Source organism: Acartia tonsa, chromosome 13, assembly GCF_053477335.1.
Source record: "Acartia tonsa isolate MP-2025a chromosome 13, ASM5347733v1, whole genome shotgun sequence".
In the NCBI taxonomy this organism is placed as follows: Eukaryota; Metazoa; Arthropoda; class Copepoda; order Calanoida; family Acartiidae; genus Acartia; species Acartia tonsa.
The window spans coordinates 12,314,031-12,332,227 of record NC_137272.1 but is presented as its reverse complement, the minus strand read 5'-3'; the positions used below and the strand labels follow the sequence as shown (position 1 = coordinate 12,332,227).

Sequence of the window (18,197 nt, the reverse complement as noted above, 5' to 3'; positions counted from 1 at the left end):
TTTCCATTCTTCAGTATTCTCATTGCCTACCTGCTAGTGCTACCCATCAAGATGAACAAAATCAATGCCCAAATCCAGATGAATTCAGGAATGAATCATTTTTTGCAGAGATCTAAAGGGATAAGACAATGTCTGATAAATTGATATACATCCCCAATGATGATACACAAAATGACCACTTCTCTAGATTACAATTAGTGATTGAAACGTTTGAACACTTAACTTAATAAACCAACAAATCAAAATTTACTAGTCCCCAAAGTTTTAAAGCCAAGGAATAAGAAAACGATATAATAGGACTTTGGGGACTAAAGTAATTAACCGTTATTGTTCCCTCCATCTCTGTCATTTTTGTATTTTACCATAAATGGCAATTGCGCCCCTGGACTCAAGGGCATCATATATTGAGGGATTGATTGCTATTTCAGGTTTGGTTAGGTTAGTTTATATTGGGTGCTAGGTAGCCCTGCAGGATAAGGACTCCCTGCAAGGGTTAATCATAGGAAAATTAATAAACCCACCACCTGATATTTTCAATTAATCCTAAAATACTAAAAGAAATTTGGGGGTAAGTATTAATTGACTTTTTTTATTTTCTTTACCAACTTGAAAAATTATTTGTTGTATCAGATGATTATGACCAGTTTGTTGATGTATGTAAGATTAACAAAGCTTTGTGGATTCTCTTTCTGTCCTATGTTTTATTCACTGCCCCCCTTGTGGCTATAGGTAAAACAGTTTTTCTTATTTTAAAGTTTTTTTAAATGGTAGTTTTTCTATTATTGAATCTTCTCAAAGGTCAAGTAAAGGCTAACTAAACTATTCTGAGAGAAACCAAATCTGAAAAATTTAGGCCCCCACACCTCAGAAATTGTTCACAGTGTTTTTTTTTGAGATTTGTCAATTAATTGGGGTTCTAAATCGATTCCTAGATAATTAGATTTTAAAGTTTTCATGTTTTTCTCAAATTCTATTCAAGATAAATTTTCAGGGATTGAATAAGTTCATTTTTTTACATACATTCTGAGCTTCACTGCGTATTGATGTTGACATCCTTGTTTTTATATATTTAGAATGGTTAGATGCCACAAATTTAGATGAAACGACCATTGCAACTGCTAATGTCATTGGTAACTTTTTAGCAGCAAAGCTACTCTATATTTTAAAATATCTGCTTGTCTGTGAGTCAGCTTTATTTTTTGGGAAAACGTATTTTTTCTAATGCTATTCAAGATAGACGGCTAATTTGTTTTGGTAATATTTCCTATTCAAAAAGCATCCAGAGGTGGATTTAAAAAAATTAGGTTCACTTGGTGAGGCAAAAGTATTAGTAAGGCAAAATTGTTTTTGTGAAAAATCCTCCAAAATCGCATAAAAAATCTACAAAAATTAAGATTTTGTTTAATTTTTGTAGATTTTTGAGGATTTAAAAAAACAATTCAGCCCCACTAAGCGACCCTAATTTTTTAAAAAGAATCCACCTAAGTTTATAGTTTTAAGTTTATTTAGTTTGTTAGTCCGTCAGACAATTTACAAAAATATAGATATTTTAACATATTTAAAATAAATATAAAAGGTTTTGTGAATTTTTCCTATGAATTTATGACCACTGAACATCTTCTCTTTAAATCTCTTTGTCAGTTTTTATATTCGTGTTTTTTTTTTAGTGCTTTGCTACTCTATTTTTTAATTTTTATTCTTGTTTAATTTTGTTATCGATGTTTTTAAGATCCTAATTTTGTATTTATTTTTCTATTTCTTTTTGGTTTTAGATTAAAAACAGCCTAAAAGCACCCCAAGGCTAAAATGTAAAACTATCTCAAAACTTTCCCAGTAGTTATGAAAATCTCAAGCTACAGACAAAACAAACATATCTATATTTTACACATTTGGTTTTGTAGTCATTTGATTATAAAATATTTTAATCAATTGTCAAATTTCAGGTCATCATTGGTACTTTTGGATTTATGCCGTGAATTTTATTGTTTATTTAGCTTCATTAGAGGTAATCTATTTTACATTATCTTACAAATACGCTTGCAGCAGAGATACAACTACTGTCGATATGCAATTTCAATACTTTATGTCGACTTAATAAAAAATCAGAGATCAATGGTCGATAAATTGATTTACACCCCCAATGATGATACACAAAACTACCCCTTTTGTAATTCAGAATTAGTGGTTGAAACATTTGACCACTCAACTTATTGAACCAACCAATTAAAATTTACTAAAGTCCCCAAATTGTTACGCCAACGAATAAGAAAAAATTATTATAAAACTTTGTGGTCTAGATTAATAAACAGCTCATTGTCCCCTCTCTCTCGCATAGCATTAATAATGTTGAATATATGACTAATGTCACCCATGGTCACTTTAATTTTATGTAATTTAGTCGACATAGTCCATTTTCTACCGAATACTTACATGTTTAACTTATCTCTCTTTTTATCTCTTTTTCTCTTTCTTTCTTTAATTATCTCTCTATCTATCTTTCTCTCTATCTCTCTCACTCTCTCTCTCTCTCTCATTATAAAGCATCATAAAAACATTTCCTGGGGTCAGTAAAGATGATAATTAAAAACCTGAAATTCGCAAATAAACACTTCAAATTATTTTATTTTTTGATATATTCTTAAAATAAATTTTTCTATCTTTTTCTTGTGTAAAATTGTATAGAGAACAAAAACATTCTATCACTCACTTTCTAAATCACTCTATATATGTATATTGTATATATATATCTCTAACCATCTCTATCTATCTACATATACCTATCATATAACTCTTTCTCTCATAATCATTTTTTGAATATTATAATTTATTTATATTTTAGGATTTCCGTGCAATGTATGTCATATTTCTAAAGGATTGTTTTAACCTGACCAAGAGACCTTAAACAAGAATGGTGTTTAAAATCATCAAAAAACAACAATTAATTAAATAATCAAACCTATACTACAATTATCAAAAGAAAATTTAGAAAGAAACTGCCATAGTAATTAATGTAATAGTTATTTCTTGCATCGTATTATAAACAGCTTTACGCGGATATAAAATGTACAAATATTATATTAAAACCAGTTTTTAAGCCCTGAAGGCACGGGCTAAAAATTGATTTTAATCGTATGATTGTCCTATTTTAAAAACTGGATATAATACGATGATTTACATAATTTTTTCGTATGGATGAGAACCGTTTCTAATCCACCGGATATTAATCGGTTTCGAATGAATACGAGAAAATGTTTTTATTAATTGTAGCAGGTCTCGTTAGCCGCACAAAAGCCGCAAATTTAAACCACTTTGGGTGCTGAGTTACTGACCGGACGTATTCCCATATAAGTAATGGCAATTTCCTTTAAATTGACATGTCGAGCACTAAACCACCCCAAATTATCTCGAGATAAATTGAAAATAAGAAGGAACTTAATCTTTGTTTGTTTGTTTCTTACTTTAGGTCAGGTTAAGTTAGGTTATATTGGATGATGGGTAGCCCGGTGAGGTTAGGTCACCTCGGGAATAGGTCTCGCTGGGATAAGGCTCCCTTAGGGTATCAGGTATAAGGGAAATAAACTACCCTACCCACCCGCTTTTATTTTCAATTTATTAATCAAAACAATAACGGAGATTTATTTGCGCGCTTAGCACTTTGAGTAATAGCACCCCCCCCTCCTCCCTCGCCGTTTTAAATTACTGACGTGCAGCTGGCGAGCCCTAATTAGTGATATGCTCGTTGCTTATATTTATATTTTATACTGCTTTTTAGAGAAATACATATTGTTACCAAATTATTTTTTTATTGTTTATGTTAATAAATTTATAATTGTCAAATCTATTTTAAATCTAAATTATTTTGTAATTTTTATCCAGTAGATTTTTTTTGGAGGGGGGGGGGGGTGGTGTTAACAAAACACTTTAACTCTGAAAGGTCGGATTCCAGCAAACCTGGCAGGGTCATCCCTTTTCTATGAGCTATATAATAATATCAACATAAATATATAGAATTAGACAATAACACTTTTTGTTGAAAACTGTACCTTCAATTCGGGTTTAAGAATATTTCTGTCAATCCCCTTTAAATGTAAATCTTAAATTAGGAATACAGTGAAGATGATTAAAGTCCCTTAACAGATTATGACGTCATACAATAGAATAACCAATGAGAGGCCAGCATAAATTTTACCATTGGTCAATTAGAGTGTATACTGGCCTCTCATTGGCTATTATGATAACAGATTATGAAGTCATGCGATAGAATAACAAATGAGAGGCCAGCATAAATTTTACCATTGGTCAATTAGAGTGTATACTGGCCTCTCATTGGCTATTCTATCGTAGTGGAGGGACTTTAATCCTATTCAATTCAATTACAACAAAAATCTATAGAATTAGACAATAACAGTTATTTGGACATTCAAATTTTTAAGGTTTAAAGAATATTGCTGTCAATTCCTTTTTGAATCTTATAAGAGGAAAACATTAATTATATAGTTGTCAAATAAATATGAAATCCATGGTTTGATTTTTTAAAAATAAAACAAAATACTATATTTTTCAGAGATGGCAACTGTGTTTTTTTTGTTCTAGATTTATAGAAATTGTAAGGAGTAAAGGGAAAATCCTTTCCGAAAAAAAATTTTCGGACTGACTCTATTTGCAGAAAAGGTTTGTTTTAAATAATCATAAGCTAACTATTATAAATGATTAAAGATTATACAATATTCGAATTCTTTCATTGTATCCAATTCCCTAGAGAAGAACCATATCAGTTCGGCGAGATCCTTCAGTGCTCACAAACAGATCCTGTTACTTTTATATAAGCATTGGATTTACTAAATATAGAGATAGTTAGCTGGCAGCTTATACAAATAACGAAAATAATTCGAGAAAAAAGATCACGAAACCTTTATGTGGTTTTCAGCTGTCGTTGGGGGGCAACACATCGTAAAATTGAAGACCTCTCCATTTACCCCCCAAATATTATTTTAAATTTATTTCACTTGTTGGTTATACCTTATACCTGCTTAGCTGGATAATTCTGCGATCCTCAAATTAAAAAGGAGAAACAACAAGGATGACAACATAAGTAGCAGAGCACAAAAAGATGGACATATAGAACAGAGGTGGATTCTTAAAAAAAATTTGCCCTACTATAGTACTAATCGCTCAGTGGGGCAAAATTGTTTTCGTGAAGAATCCACCAAAATCACATTAAAAATCTACAAAAATCATATGTTAATAACCCTTCTATGATTTTGTTTAATTTTTGTAGATTTTTAATGTGATTTGGGTGGATTTTTCACGAAAACAATTTTGCCCCACTAAGCGATTAGTGAGCCAATTTTTTTTAAGAATCCACCTCAGATATTTAGTGATTATAAATAGAGAGAGAAAATTGGAAAAAAGAAATAAAATCACTAAACCTATATATTTTATTATACAAAAATCGTTTTTTTGTAGCCTGACTGCAGACAGACGGACATTTCAAATAAAAAATATAAAAAATATGCATTAAATTTTATTTAATAATGTTGTACAGTATGTATCTAATCTATATAGTTACACAATAATACATATAAATACAATTTTTTATATTTTTAAATCTCAACTACAGGGTGTCAAATCAAAAGTATTTCTGGACTAACTTTGTGCAGGTTAGCTGCAACAGTATCTATCTGGGATCTAAAGGAAAGAGACAATAGTGAATAAATGATGTACTACATCATACAGAAAATTACCACTTCTGTAGCGTAAAATTAGTGGTTGAAATGTTAGAACACTCAATTTAATAAATAAACTAATAAAACTTCTCCAAGGTTGTTAAGAAAAGGAATAAGAAAACGTTAATTTAAACTTTGGGGACACGTGTAATAAACAGACCATTGTCCCCATAGAGGAACAATTGAACCTGAATATTAAAGGTAAGGCTTTGATCTTTCGTTAATCGTATTACATTCGAGGATTTAAGTTTAATTGATTAAAAGCCAACTAAAAATTAATAGAAATTTTCTGTAGCTTAAAATTTGAAGCAGATCAAAGTTAATCCAAAAACCCTCGTTGCACCCTGTATCTTAAAATAACTTATTTATTAATCACATTTTTTGGAAAAGCACAAGGAGGAAGGGGGATAAATTCTGGAAAATAAAAAAAAATAATTAAAAGAAAATTCGTTTCATTAAGGGTAGAAAAAATACCTCTTATTTAATATCTTAAAACTAGGGCTGGACCGGATATCCGGCCATTTTCAATATCCGACTGGATACCGGATATTGAAACTATCCGGATACTTGTAAAGTAAAATGCCGGATATCGAACGTTGGCCAGATATCCAGCCGGAACCGGATATCCGGCATAAGAAATGAGTCGGATATACGGTATCCGGCCAAACCCTACTTAAAACTTAATTTTGGATAACCCGATGGAAATATACAGCAATACTGTGCTCATAAATAATACAGTCATTCTTGTTTTAAGGGACAAATTCAGCTATTTTATAACTTTTATTGTAATAAACATGAATGCCCCTAACTATAATTATAGCACATGAAAATCACATAAAATGTCGCCCCTTTTAGATCAAAGAGAAATATAGCACATTTTAAAATTAATAAGAGATCAACTATGCATTTTATTATATTTTAAAGAGATATTTTTTAAAAACTACATGGTAAAAGAGTATAAAAAGGATTATTAAGTATTGGAAATTAATATATTAAAGTTTAAAATGTTAGGTTTGATTTCTTTTATAAATTTTTACTTTTAAATTTGAAAATCTATTAACAAATTTTAGCTTAACCCCTGGCTCTGTTTCTGTTTTGAGATGCTACCACTTTCTCCCTGAAAAATAGTTAATAGTTATTTCTCGCAGAATTGTAAACAGTTTTCCGGATATAAAATGTACAATTGTAAGATTAAAACCAGTTTTTTAGCCCCGAGATGCCGAACGCACCGGCTAAAAAAACTGGTTTTAATTTTATGATTGTACATTTATATATTCGTAGAAAACTGGATATAATACGATGTTAGACATATTTTTTTCGTATGGATGGGAAACGGTTCTAATCTACCGGATATTAATTGGTTTCGAATGAATACGAGAAATATGTTTAATTAGTTCCCAATGAAATAAAACGGCGGTTTCCATCATTGTGCCTTGTCGAGCTGAGAAGCTTCCCCCCGCATTCGAAATAATTCGAAAAATAGAGGGGGGGGGGTCGTTGTTCATTTGTTTGTTTATTGATTTGTTTAAGGTAGAGTATTGGGTACTGGGTAGCCCCGCAGGGTTAGGACTCGAGAAAAAAAGCTAACCCCCCCCCCCAACCTTTCATTTCTTTAAACCATATTTATTCCATAGAATTATGGACGGACAGACAGGTAACCTTAGTTATAGAGTTGCTTCACTTCTAATATTTATTCATTTTTACCTAATGTAATAAACAAAAACTACCCCTTCCTTATTCTTAATTTTAAAGGCGTGTAGACAAAAACAGTAATATAGTATTTTAATGACTTGATAATGTGATACACACGGAATTAACGACTTGCCGTAGACATGAGCGAACACATGATTTACCTTAATTTTTCCACGGCATCCCCCTCATTTTCTGCTAATAAATCTTTCAAATGTGTTCTTATTCTATCAGTAACCATTTTCCTAAAATAATTAGGTAAATTCATTTTAAAAAAGTATGATTTTGTCCATAAGAACAGCTAGCTAGTAGCTATCACCAGCTTGGATAAAAATAAACAGCATCATTTTCAAGTATACTTATTAGCAGGGATATTAAGGGATAAGACAATAGATGAATATCCCATTGAGGATAAAATAAATAAAACTACCTCCTCTTGATTGAAATTATTGGTTGAAAGTTTACACACTGCTAGTTGGAAACCAACTAATAAAACAGGTAAAATTTTGAAGCCAACGAAGAAGATTACGTGCTTAGTGCTTATTTTTATTTTTAATTTAAACTTAGTGACTTAGAATTAAATATCTTAGAAATTTAAATTTTAGTAAAACAAGTACAGTTATAGCCATAATCAATAGTTAAAATGAATTATTACCTAATTGCTGCCTGTTCAGCGGTCTCTGGTACTACAGGTACTGGGGTATCTAGACATATATAGATAGATAGATGATTTATGGTTTAGATAGTATAGGTAAAATAAGGAGAGGTTAGCTTTCCGTGTATTACTTTAGGTCTGGCTAGGCTAGGTTAAATTGGGTATTGGGTAGCCCCGAATGGTTTTGCTCCGTGCATGGGTCAGGCATTGGAATAAACTTCCCTCTTTCCCCTCCCCCCTTTCCTTTTAATATCAATTTATTTATAATAACGCTGGAGGAGAGGGTTTTTGTTGCTCGACAGTAACCTTTAGGGAAAGCACCAAATGATTATATTGAAATTACTATACCTAAAGATTGAGAGGATGGCACAAAAGAAGTTGACTGTATAGAATTCAATGGTGCAAAATTTGAACTGATTTGGGAGGCGGCTGGAGCTAAACTAATTGAGCTGCTAGCAGCCAGCTGCTGGCGGCCAAGAGGAGCTGTGGCGGCTGGAAGAGCACTGGCTGGTAGCTTTGTTAAGGCAGCCTAAAATCAATAATCAATATCATAGTGGATGTAGATCTCTAATCAGTAAATTAAACCAATTTAAACACAGTGTACAAACAATCCAGCTATAATCTTGGTTAGTTGTGTACACATTTTAGTGCGAAAGAGCAGTTTTTTTAATATTTCATCCATATCATATAATTAGTCAGCTATTTTCTTAGCAGATAGCTAGCTTTCGAGGATTTCATCGTCAAAAAAATTCATCTCTCATAATATTGAAGACCTTTATAAAAAAAAATATGTATTTGTTTGCCTTTTTAGCATTGTCGACATACCAACGGACTAAATATTGGCATAGAAAATCTTTTTTTTAAAAATCCAGTCGTTTGTCTTAAATAGCCGAGTAGATTTCGTTTTCTCCAAAAGACATACAGTCGGTCATTGCTGAGATAAAAATGAATCAAAATGCTTTTAAAACAAAACTAAAGCTTACCTGAAAAGGTGAAATAGTCTGTTGTGGATTAGCTGCTTGTGGCTGCGGGGCTGCAAAGTTAAAAGTTGAAAATGTTGAACCTGAAACAATAAATCAATGTTTGTTGCCGTTTTGCCACCGAATGATCTAACAGCACAGCCAGTTAACACCCTTTGATTACATGAACTTTTGTTGGAAGTCCTAACTGTATTGTAATGATTTGGGTCTGACATAATAATGTCATATTGAATGTACTGAATAAACTCCTTTTCTCTAGTTTCCCTTAAATTCTTCTAGTTCTGTCAATACTTTGCTTATATTTTCATAGAAATTTGCTTCTATTTGACGTAATAGTCCATGTTTAATTTTATAAAATGATAATGGTCACGGAGGGAGGGGTCATTCGACTACAAATTGTAATTAATAACACGTTCTCTCCTTTATTGGCGTTAAACTTTTGGTACTTTTTCAATTATTTATTTGTTGGCTAAAACTTGCAGTGCCCAAACTTTCAACCAACTACTTTAATGTACAGAAGTGGTAATTTTGTTTATCGTCATTGGGGACGTATATCAATTACTTATCCATTTTCTTGTTCCTTTAGAACCCTGCTAGTGGTCAGAACTGTACCTGTGTTAAACTGGTTGCTGGTAAAAGCTGGAGAATTTTGGCTGGAGGCCTGCAGACTCAAAAACGGACTGTTAACTTGTTGTTGTCCTTAATAACAATATCCTTATAATAAAGTAAAAGGCTCTTTGTCTATCCTATCTGTGTACCGAAGAATCTTGTTAGCCACTGAACCGATATGGTTCTCCTTTACAGAGTAGCTTCTCATAGGTCCTGGAAAGGTTTATAACTATATCAGAAGAGGTTCAACGAATCACCATCCCCTCCCAAGGGTTACCCGCCCCAAGAAAAAAAATGAATTTTTTCTTTTCCCTAAGTGCCCCTATATAGAGGCATCTAGGGGGCGTAGCCGCTAGAACAATAATAAACAAGGATGACACCATTCATAATAGCAAAGCACAAAAAAATTATGGAAGGAAATAAAGGGCATAAATCAACAAAGAAATGTTTACAAAATATATATTTTCTTGTGTTTTTCAAATTATATATTTTGTGGCATGACTAACAGACAGATGGACCAATTAAATTGTATGCTAGACACTCATTGAATTCAATACTCCACTTTAAAGTTTAGTTTTAAAACAAAAATAACAAAAAATTTCCATAGGTGATTAACCTTGAACAAAATAGTTATAAACCTTCCTTTGTTCTGTAGGATTTTCTTTGTAAATTAGACCCATACTGGTCCAGCGGCTAGTAAGACAATTCTCCACAGAAGTCCTGTTACTTTTATGTAAAGATGATATCTTACCTGTTAAAGCTGGTTGACCAGTAAAGGTATTGATTGGAGTGGACTGACCAGGACCCTGGAAAATCTGGAAACTCTGGAAGTTGCCAAAACCTGCAGGAATCCTAAAAGCATTAAGAAATAAAACTACAGACAAGTTGTATGCATTGTCAGATAAGATCTCTAAGACAGCTTGATAGATAGTTCCACAATTTTCAGGGAAGTTTTAAGTTGATCAAAAAGTTTTCAGGGTGTGAGAATCCTAGTAAATCCGTGATATATGCTCCATTAATTTTTTTTAATGTTGGAAACAAATTGGGGGATAACCCCTTTATCCCTCTCCCCTATTATAAAATTTTCTAGAAGCTTAGCCGTGGTTCAGTTAGTTGAGCGTATGCACCTTTCCGATTTTAAAACAAAATATTTACCTGGGGGCAGCTTGGCCGGGTACACTGATGGGCGGTAAGTTAATTGGTGCCTAAAATAAAATAAAATATTTGGAAAATAATCAATAGAAAACAGATCTAATTCTACATTATTCTTTAATATACAAATATAATACATCAATTTGAAGAGTTAAGAGCCCCAAAACAGGCCTAAAATATTATACTATTATGCTCATTTTGAACTATTGGCCCAACAGTATGTCAACAATGGGTTAATTATCTGTAGAAAGTTTTGGCAGGAATGCAAGATATTTTTGGTATAGGTAACAAAATTAGGGCTTATCTAGGTTAACAAAACTGTGGAGGGGATCCTGTAGAAGTTACCGCTGCAAGAAATGACGACATTAATGTGATCAGCTGTTTTGTGCAACTGTCTTCCTATACCTGTGTAGGAGGAGGTGTAAATGCGGGAGTAGCTGCTGTGGCGGGAGAAGACGACTTTGATGGGATTAGCTGTTCCAAAAGGTTAACCTGTTTTGGGGCCTGCAAAAACGACTTTTCTAAAGAATATGTATTATTCTATGCTGTACCAGTCCTCCTGTCCATATTACATATTCGATCATAGGTATAGTCCTTTGCCTGTAAAAAGGTTCTCTAGTTCCAAATGCTCCATTCACTGTTTTTATCATGTTAATTTTTAAATATAATTACCTGTTGTACGTTGGTAGATGATGCTGGTGTAGGCAGAGGAACCGGTTTGTTGGATGGGATCAGCTGTTGGAAAGGAGTGAGCTGGGCAAATGCGGGAGTCAGAGCAGCTGCTGGTGTTGCTGGCTGTTGAGGAACAACTAAAAAATATTTTCTTGGTTAAATAAAAAGAAATCTTTAATCAAATGGATAAAAATCAAAACAAAATAATATAATTGCCAATTCATGGTAATAATAATTAGGAATTAAATATATAAATCACATATGATATAGAAAAATAAATAATAGGAAAAATTTTCAGATTGACAGACAAAATTATTGGCACATTGAAAAGAAATAAGAAATAAATTGAAAAAATTGGCAGATCAATATATAAGTTAATTTATTTATAAAAGAACCGTGTAATATTTGATGGATATTGATAAAAAATAAACATTGCTATTTTTATCATATCATTTCAATACCTGTAGAGAAAGGAAGGCCAACTGCGCCTGTAGCAGAAAAAATATCTGTAACTCCTCCATCATTAACACCAGCAGTAGCTGTCTCCAGTAGATCAGGGTTAGAAAAGATGTCATTGCCACCTGTTTTTAAGAATTAATTTTATTTATCCTAATGGTAATCTATCCTTATAATAAAGTAACAGGATGTCTGTTTGTCTGTCTGTTTTTCTGTATGTTTGTACCGAAGGATCTCGCTAACCGCTGAACCGATTGGGTTCTCCTTAACAGTGTAGCTTCTCATAGGTTCCGGAAAGGTTTATAACTATTTTGAGAGAGGGTACCACCACCCTCCCAAGAGAAATCACCCCTAGAAAAAAATTACCCCCCATTCCAACTTTTTTAAAAACTAAAAAAAAAGTAGAGGCCTCTAGGGGCTCATCCGCTAGTACATATATAATTCGTCTTTCTTCAACATCTCTTCCACTCTCTCAATCTTAATCTCTCTTTCCAAGATTTCAATCTTTAAGATGTAAATTTATTAATTCTTTCCTGAAGTAGGTTGTCGGAGAGGCTGTGGTTGCCTTCTAAATGGAAGTGGTGGAAGATCTTCTGATTCAACAATTGTGTCTAACTGCTGCCTATTGATTGACTGCCCTCTGTCAATATTGATATATATTTAAAAAAAAAAACATACACAAAAAGTTTTTGATTTTTAATTGATGTATGCTTTTTAATAAAAGATTAATAATTAAAAAATAGTAATAGGCAAACAAACAGAATTTAAGGAAACAAAAAGACATAAGGACACGACAGACAGCAGAAAAAAACTTTTATGGAACTGCTGTTTTTGAGGGTTTCAAAAACATATAAATAGAGTTGATCAGTAGGAATACAATCAAGAATTAGTTTGATGAGTGTTTTATATTAACATTCCTGGCAATAGCTCTAGGTTCTTCTTGAAGATTACTAAACTGTGGCAATTGTGCTCTGGCGGGAACAGTAACTCTTGCTGGTAGAACAGATTCTCTGCTGGCAGGAACAGGTACTCTAGCTGGCAGAATAGGTTCTCTATTTGCAGGTTCAGGTTGTCTTATGGGTTCTCTTTCTCTGGTAGCAGTGGGTAATCTTGCCCTAAAATTAAAATAATGTTTTAATTAAATATAATAAAGATAAAAATAACATCACACTTGCCTGGCATTGATCAATTAAAATGTATACTGGCCTGTCATTGGTAATTTAGTCTGTGTATTGGACTATCAATGGTCATTAGTGTATTTTATGAGTCATTTTTTTATCATTTACTAAGTATATTTGCGATAACTTTTATTTAATAGATTCTTCCAATTTTTAACATTTACAAAACAGCCTGCTTTATTGCTTCAAGATCCATGACAGATCTATATAGGAAATAAATGTCTCTAAATGAGCCCAAGTTTTCCAAGGAACAAATGTTTAAAACTCATAGTGCTCCAATAATCCATAATAAACTCTCATTGGCTAGAAAGATGAGACCCATTATTTTACTTTATAAAAAATAAATTTATTTTTTCCGTTTCATGTTGCTATTTAAATTATTTTGAAGTATTTAATTTCTCATAAAAAAGAAAATTTAAGTAAAATCTGTTTTAAAAGAATTCGATTGTGGCGACACTTCCATTTGTGTGTTCAAATATTAAAACTAAAATTTTAATCATATTAACCCTTTGGTGATGGTAATGTAAAAATAAATAAAATTAAAAAAATTCGTTTTAAAGTTATTAAAATTATTAAATATTTACATCTTTCTTTTAGATAGTAATGGCGGGGGAGGAAAATTGATTTATTGAGAAATAGATAAATAGATATGTACTCATAGAAAACTAGCCAATAGTGAGATAGTTATATCGAGCCAACTCTAGTAGTTACTATATAAGCAGCTTATAAACAGCTTCGAATATATTTTTTCGTAAGGCATAAAACATAATTTAAAAATATTAGCTTTGTATTATTGTCAACAAAAAATAATTCAGAAAAATAAACCTTATAAATCAAATAGAATCCTAAGAGTTTTTAAGTTTCCTAAATGAAGTTAACCTTTTGTTTTTATGTTTTGTTTCAATGTTTTACCTTGAATCAAAAGAAGGCTCTTGGAGCACCACTCTTTCTGTCACGGGAACTAGACGTTCTACAGGGAGATCTTCTGGGGTATTTTCTATTTCAATTTCAGCAGGAATTTCTGTATCAGAATCTTCACCTCTTACAATTGGTCTTCTGTAAATTGTAATATCAATTATAAGACATTATTGTTTATAAGGATCACAGCAGCATACATAATTGATTAGAATGCAAATTTATGTTTTCAAGTAAAAAACAATTTTAAAACCTTACTATAATGCTTGAGGAATTTATATGAGCAGAGCAGTATACAATCAATTAGTAGCAATATGGAAAATCTTATTAATAAGGCTTTGTATATATTTATTTAAGAGAATAAATAAGTGAGTATATGAGATAATAAAGGTGTGTTGATCAAGGTACCTTGATAACAATCTTCTAGGTTGGGGTTCTCTAACATGTTGTTGCTGAGCTGTTTGTCTGAAAGGTTGTCTTGTAACAGCTACAGGTCTCTCAGTTGTTTCAATTTCCTCCTCACTCTCATCACCATTGTTTCTAAATTATATTCATAAGTAAGAGAAATCTACGAAACAAAATTTTACTTAACAGTAGCTAAGTAAATTCTTTAGTTGCTAACTTAAAAAAAAAGCAATCAGAAAAACAATTAAAAAGGGAATCCACTTCAAAATAATCCATATACATATCTTTTAAAGCCAATTTATTTTTCTTCTAAAATTAATTAATTAACTGACTTTATTATAATCTTTTAAAATTGAATTGGTAAGAAATATTTTTAACAAGAAGAAACTAGAACAAGGTTTAGCCAAGTATTTTATCCAGGAGTTAAATAACTTCCATTATACCTTGCATGTTATTTCCCTTACTAACACCTATCATAGCTTAAAACATACCTACTACAACAAAGAAAATATACACTAAAAACAAGGATGACAACATCCATAAGTAGCGAAGCTCAAAATTTATTGATAGACATCTGGAAAAAAATAATCTTTTGAGTATGTTAAAAAGACATGAATGAAATGATTCACGAAACCTTTTAAAATGTATAATGTCTTTTGAAGAAAATGAAGAAAAACATAAAATCTAGGAATCGATCTAGCATCCCAACCAATAGCAAGTCTGTATTAAACTTGGTGAGAATATGTAGAATGTTGACTTAATTAATCCCTAATAATTCCAGCTGTTTATCTTGAACAGGGGTCGAAAAAATCATGAAAACTTGAAAAACTAGGAATCGATCTAGCACCCCAACCAATTATCATATCTTTTAAAAAAAAACTTTGTAGAAATGTGTAGAATGTTGACTTAATTAATTTCTAAAATTTTCAGCCGTTTATCTTAAACAGGAGTTGAGATAATCATGAAAACTTGAAAAACTAGGAATCGATCTAGCACCCCAATCAATTTATAAATCTTAATGAAACTTAGTAAAAAATATGTAGGATGCAAATTTACTTAATCCCTGAAAACCTCAGTCGTCTGTCTTGAAAAGGAGTCGAGAAAATTACGAAAACAAAAAAATCTAGGAATCGATCTAGCACCCAAATTAACAGACAGATGGACAAAACAATGTATAGATTAGATGCGCATATGTCATAGGAATCTTTACTAAAAAAATCAGCTGTCTATCTTTGATAGGAGCCGAGAAAATCAAGTTTCCCCCACTTTGTCTCTAACAGACGGACGGACGGACATTTCGAATTATAGAATAGCTTCGCTACTAAAAAAAAATTAGTCCAGCCATTTAAGAGATTTTACATACCTTGAAATAGTGAATCTGTTTCTTTGTCTGAGAGCAACTCTTTCTCTACTTCTAACATGTTCTGTTGTAGTTTCATCTTCTAAATAAAATTAAACATAAAAAGGTTATAGTATCCCTGGGTTCTAGAAAATACAAGCAAACTATGTCCATTTTAGGAATTTTTATATTTTTTTTAGAAGATTCCTTGTACGTTACAGCTTCCAGAATCTAAATCCCAAGGTTCTAGATCATTTTGTTATTAATTTGTACTACGGCAAAGTAATTTACTCAGCTGCTATTACAGTTATATTCCTATTTTTGTTAATATTCTGGCCAATGATTATTAACTGAATAACTCAATTTGTCTGTTCAACTGTTGTTTATACTTTAAAAATATTAGTTATTGTTTATTTGTTGGATGTTGTCATAATGTTTTTTTTGCAGTTTATCATTTTCTGAGTCAATGAAAATGTCACCTTGATCTTGATGTCTAGGTTCACTAGTAACAGCTTCCTCTTCCGTGATGACTGTAGGTTTCCTAACTATCTGGCCACGTCTACGTACAGGTCTTCCACCAACACTATAAAGTAAGAAAAATTTAATTTTGTTTGTTGTTTAAAGTGCCCTGAAGCGTTTTGCCACCACCCTTCCCTTCTTATTTTTAAGATAAATTGAAAATATGAGGAGGAGGGGAATTTTTTCTCTATACCTGCGGGGTCACCCAATACCCAATATAACCTAAACCTGGCAAAAGTAAACAAAAAACAAACATACAAACAAAAAACTATTACCGCTCCCGTATTTTTAATTTATTTTAAAATTAAGGAAAAATGCTGCTTAACTTTAGACTGCACCCATGGAGGCCTCAAACACACTTGAAAAATAAAGGGGAAAAGTCTATCCTACACCCAATTTTTGTTTAAAAAAAAAAAAAAATATAAATATTCAAATCAAGAGGCTTCACCAAGTGTTAGAGCGGTTAGTAAGTTCATATGCACAGACTTATTACCAAAAATACACAATTTATTTACAAATAATTTGGAAAAATGAGAAAAAAATACCTTTCTGTTGATCCACTATTTCTAGAGGCAGTAGGCAATCTAAAATGAGAATTTAATAAGTAAGATTACATCAAACATTATTCTAAAGTCAAACGAACAAAAATCGCAACTAATTTACTTTTCTTTTTCTAAAAATAAAGCTAAGATACTTATTGCTTTAATAATTTGATATCTTGATAAAAACCTTTCTCTTTTGGGTATCTTATTTGCTAAAATTTGTTTATTGTTTAGCTACTTATGGATACAATTTTGGATATGTAACAGGATATATGTCTGTAAGAAATGATTTCGCTAACCACTGAATTCATATGCTTCTTTACAGAGAAGCTTATTATAGGTCCTGTTAAGGTTCTTGACTGTTTTGAAGGTGGGAAATTACCTCCACCCACCCAAGAGAAATCTTTAAAAATACACTCCTACCCCACACACATTTTTTCAAGTGCCCCTAGAGGCCTTTAGAGGCGTGGCTGCTAGTTATCATATAAAGTTATACCTTGTTCTGGTTCTAAGAGGTCTTCTAAAAGTTGTATCCCTAGAGGCAGGTTCATCATCACTCTCAGATACTTCTTCTAGTTCTTCAACATCTGCCCCATTTGTTTCTTCTTCTAAATTAATCATAATTTTTGTAAACATTTTTTTTATTGCAATAAGAGTGTGAGACTTTTCTATCCAATATGATTGTTATCTATTGTGTGATATTATATTTTTATATTTCTTATGTCTTACTCATATTGCCTGTATGAAAACAATGTGTGAATATGTGGTAGGGTGAAGCAGTTCAACTCTACTGAGCGAGTCCGGTCAAAAGAGCCCCTAGCCTTAAGGATTCTATCAATAAAGTACTACAAGTAGTTACAGTTTGAATGTTTTATTTGAACTGAATATACACAACAAATTAATGGCTTTATATACAAACAGATTACAATAGTGGGTTAGGTAGAAAATGGGTGTGGAGAAGATGGGGGGCTGCAGCCAGGTGAATAACAGATGGGCAGGCCCCTGTAGGGGGTAAGGTAGACGTCCCCCGGGAAAGGGTAGGTTACTGGAACATGCAGGGGGGGAGGGGCAACTCCCTCCCCATATCGGCGGGTGATAACTTTGACCGCTTTCTCTGACGGTCAACAATGGAAGAATGGGTTGGCTTAAAATGTGATAGTGAGGGGATTAACCACCTGGGTGTTATCGGCAGTCCCGGAGCATAGCGTGCTCTAGGAAGTGACAGTCTGTCTGTCCGACTACCACAAATACACATTACTGCATACTTCCTACCTTTTAGGAAACTAATCTAATTTAATTCAATAGATTTTAATTTTTAGTCGTTTTTACCTAAAAATTTCAATTGGGTGTGTTATAGTTT

General features: G+C 32.2%; 2 protein-coding genes across 2 annotated transcripts in view; one reads left to right on the top strand and one right to left on the bottom strand.

Moving 5' to 3' along the window:
* Positions 1–367: 367 nt before the first annotated feature.
* LOC145335150 (uncharacterized) lies at positions 368–3,668 on the top strand. The gene is made up of 5 exons (XM_080180882.1): positions 368–428; positions 574–729; positions 1,074–1,130; positions 1,944–2,005; positions 2,840–3,668. Exons 1-5 carry the CDS (start codon positions 368–370, stop codon positions 2,900–2,902), a joined length of 399 nt encoding a protein of 132 aa, XP_080037008.1. The 3' UTR covers positions 2,903–3,668.
* A 2,825-nt stretch (positions 3,669–6,493) lies between these two features.
* LOC145335149 (uncharacterized) overlaps positions 6,494–18,197 on the bottom strand; it is a 54,306-nt gene continuing 42,602 nt past the window's right edge. Inside the window, exons 33-51 of the mRNA XM_080180881.1 lie at positions 17,334–17,445; positions 16,841–16,879; positions 16,256–16,359; positions 15,801–15,879; positions 14,441–14,572; positions 14,030–14,173; positions 12,860–13,054; positions 12,476–12,582; positions 11,945–12,067; positions 11,484–11,620; positions 11,217–11,315; positions 10,815–10,864; positions 10,411–10,511; positions 9,663–9,749; positions 9,054–9,133; positions 8,419–8,599; positions 8,071–8,119; positions 7,580–7,660; positions 6,494–6,843 (exon numbers count right to left, since the gene is read on the bottom strand). Coding sequence (XP_080037007.1) covers positions 6,798–6,843; positions 7,580–7,660; positions 8,071–8,119; positions 8,419–8,599; positions 9,054–9,133; positions 9,663–9,749; positions 10,411–10,511; positions 10,815–10,864; positions 11,217–11,315; positions 11,484–11,620; positions 11,945–12,067; positions 12,476–12,582; positions 12,860–13,054; positions 14,030–14,173; positions 14,441–14,572; positions 15,801–15,879; positions 16,256–16,359; positions 16,841–16,879; positions 17,334–17,445 — 1,946 coding nt within the window. The 3' untranslated portion in view covers positions 6,494–6,797. The remainder of the gene's footprint in view (positions 6,844–7,579; positions 7,661–8,070; positions 8,120–8,418; positions 8,600–9,053; positions 9,134–9,662; positions 9,750–10,410; positions 10,512–10,814; positions 10,865–11,216; positions 11,316–11,483; positions 11,621–11,944; positions 12,068–12,475; positions 12,583–12,859; positions 13,055–14,029; positions 14,174–14,440; positions 14,573–15,800; positions 15,880–16,255; positions 16,360–16,840; positions 16,880–17,333; positions 17,446–18,197) is intronic.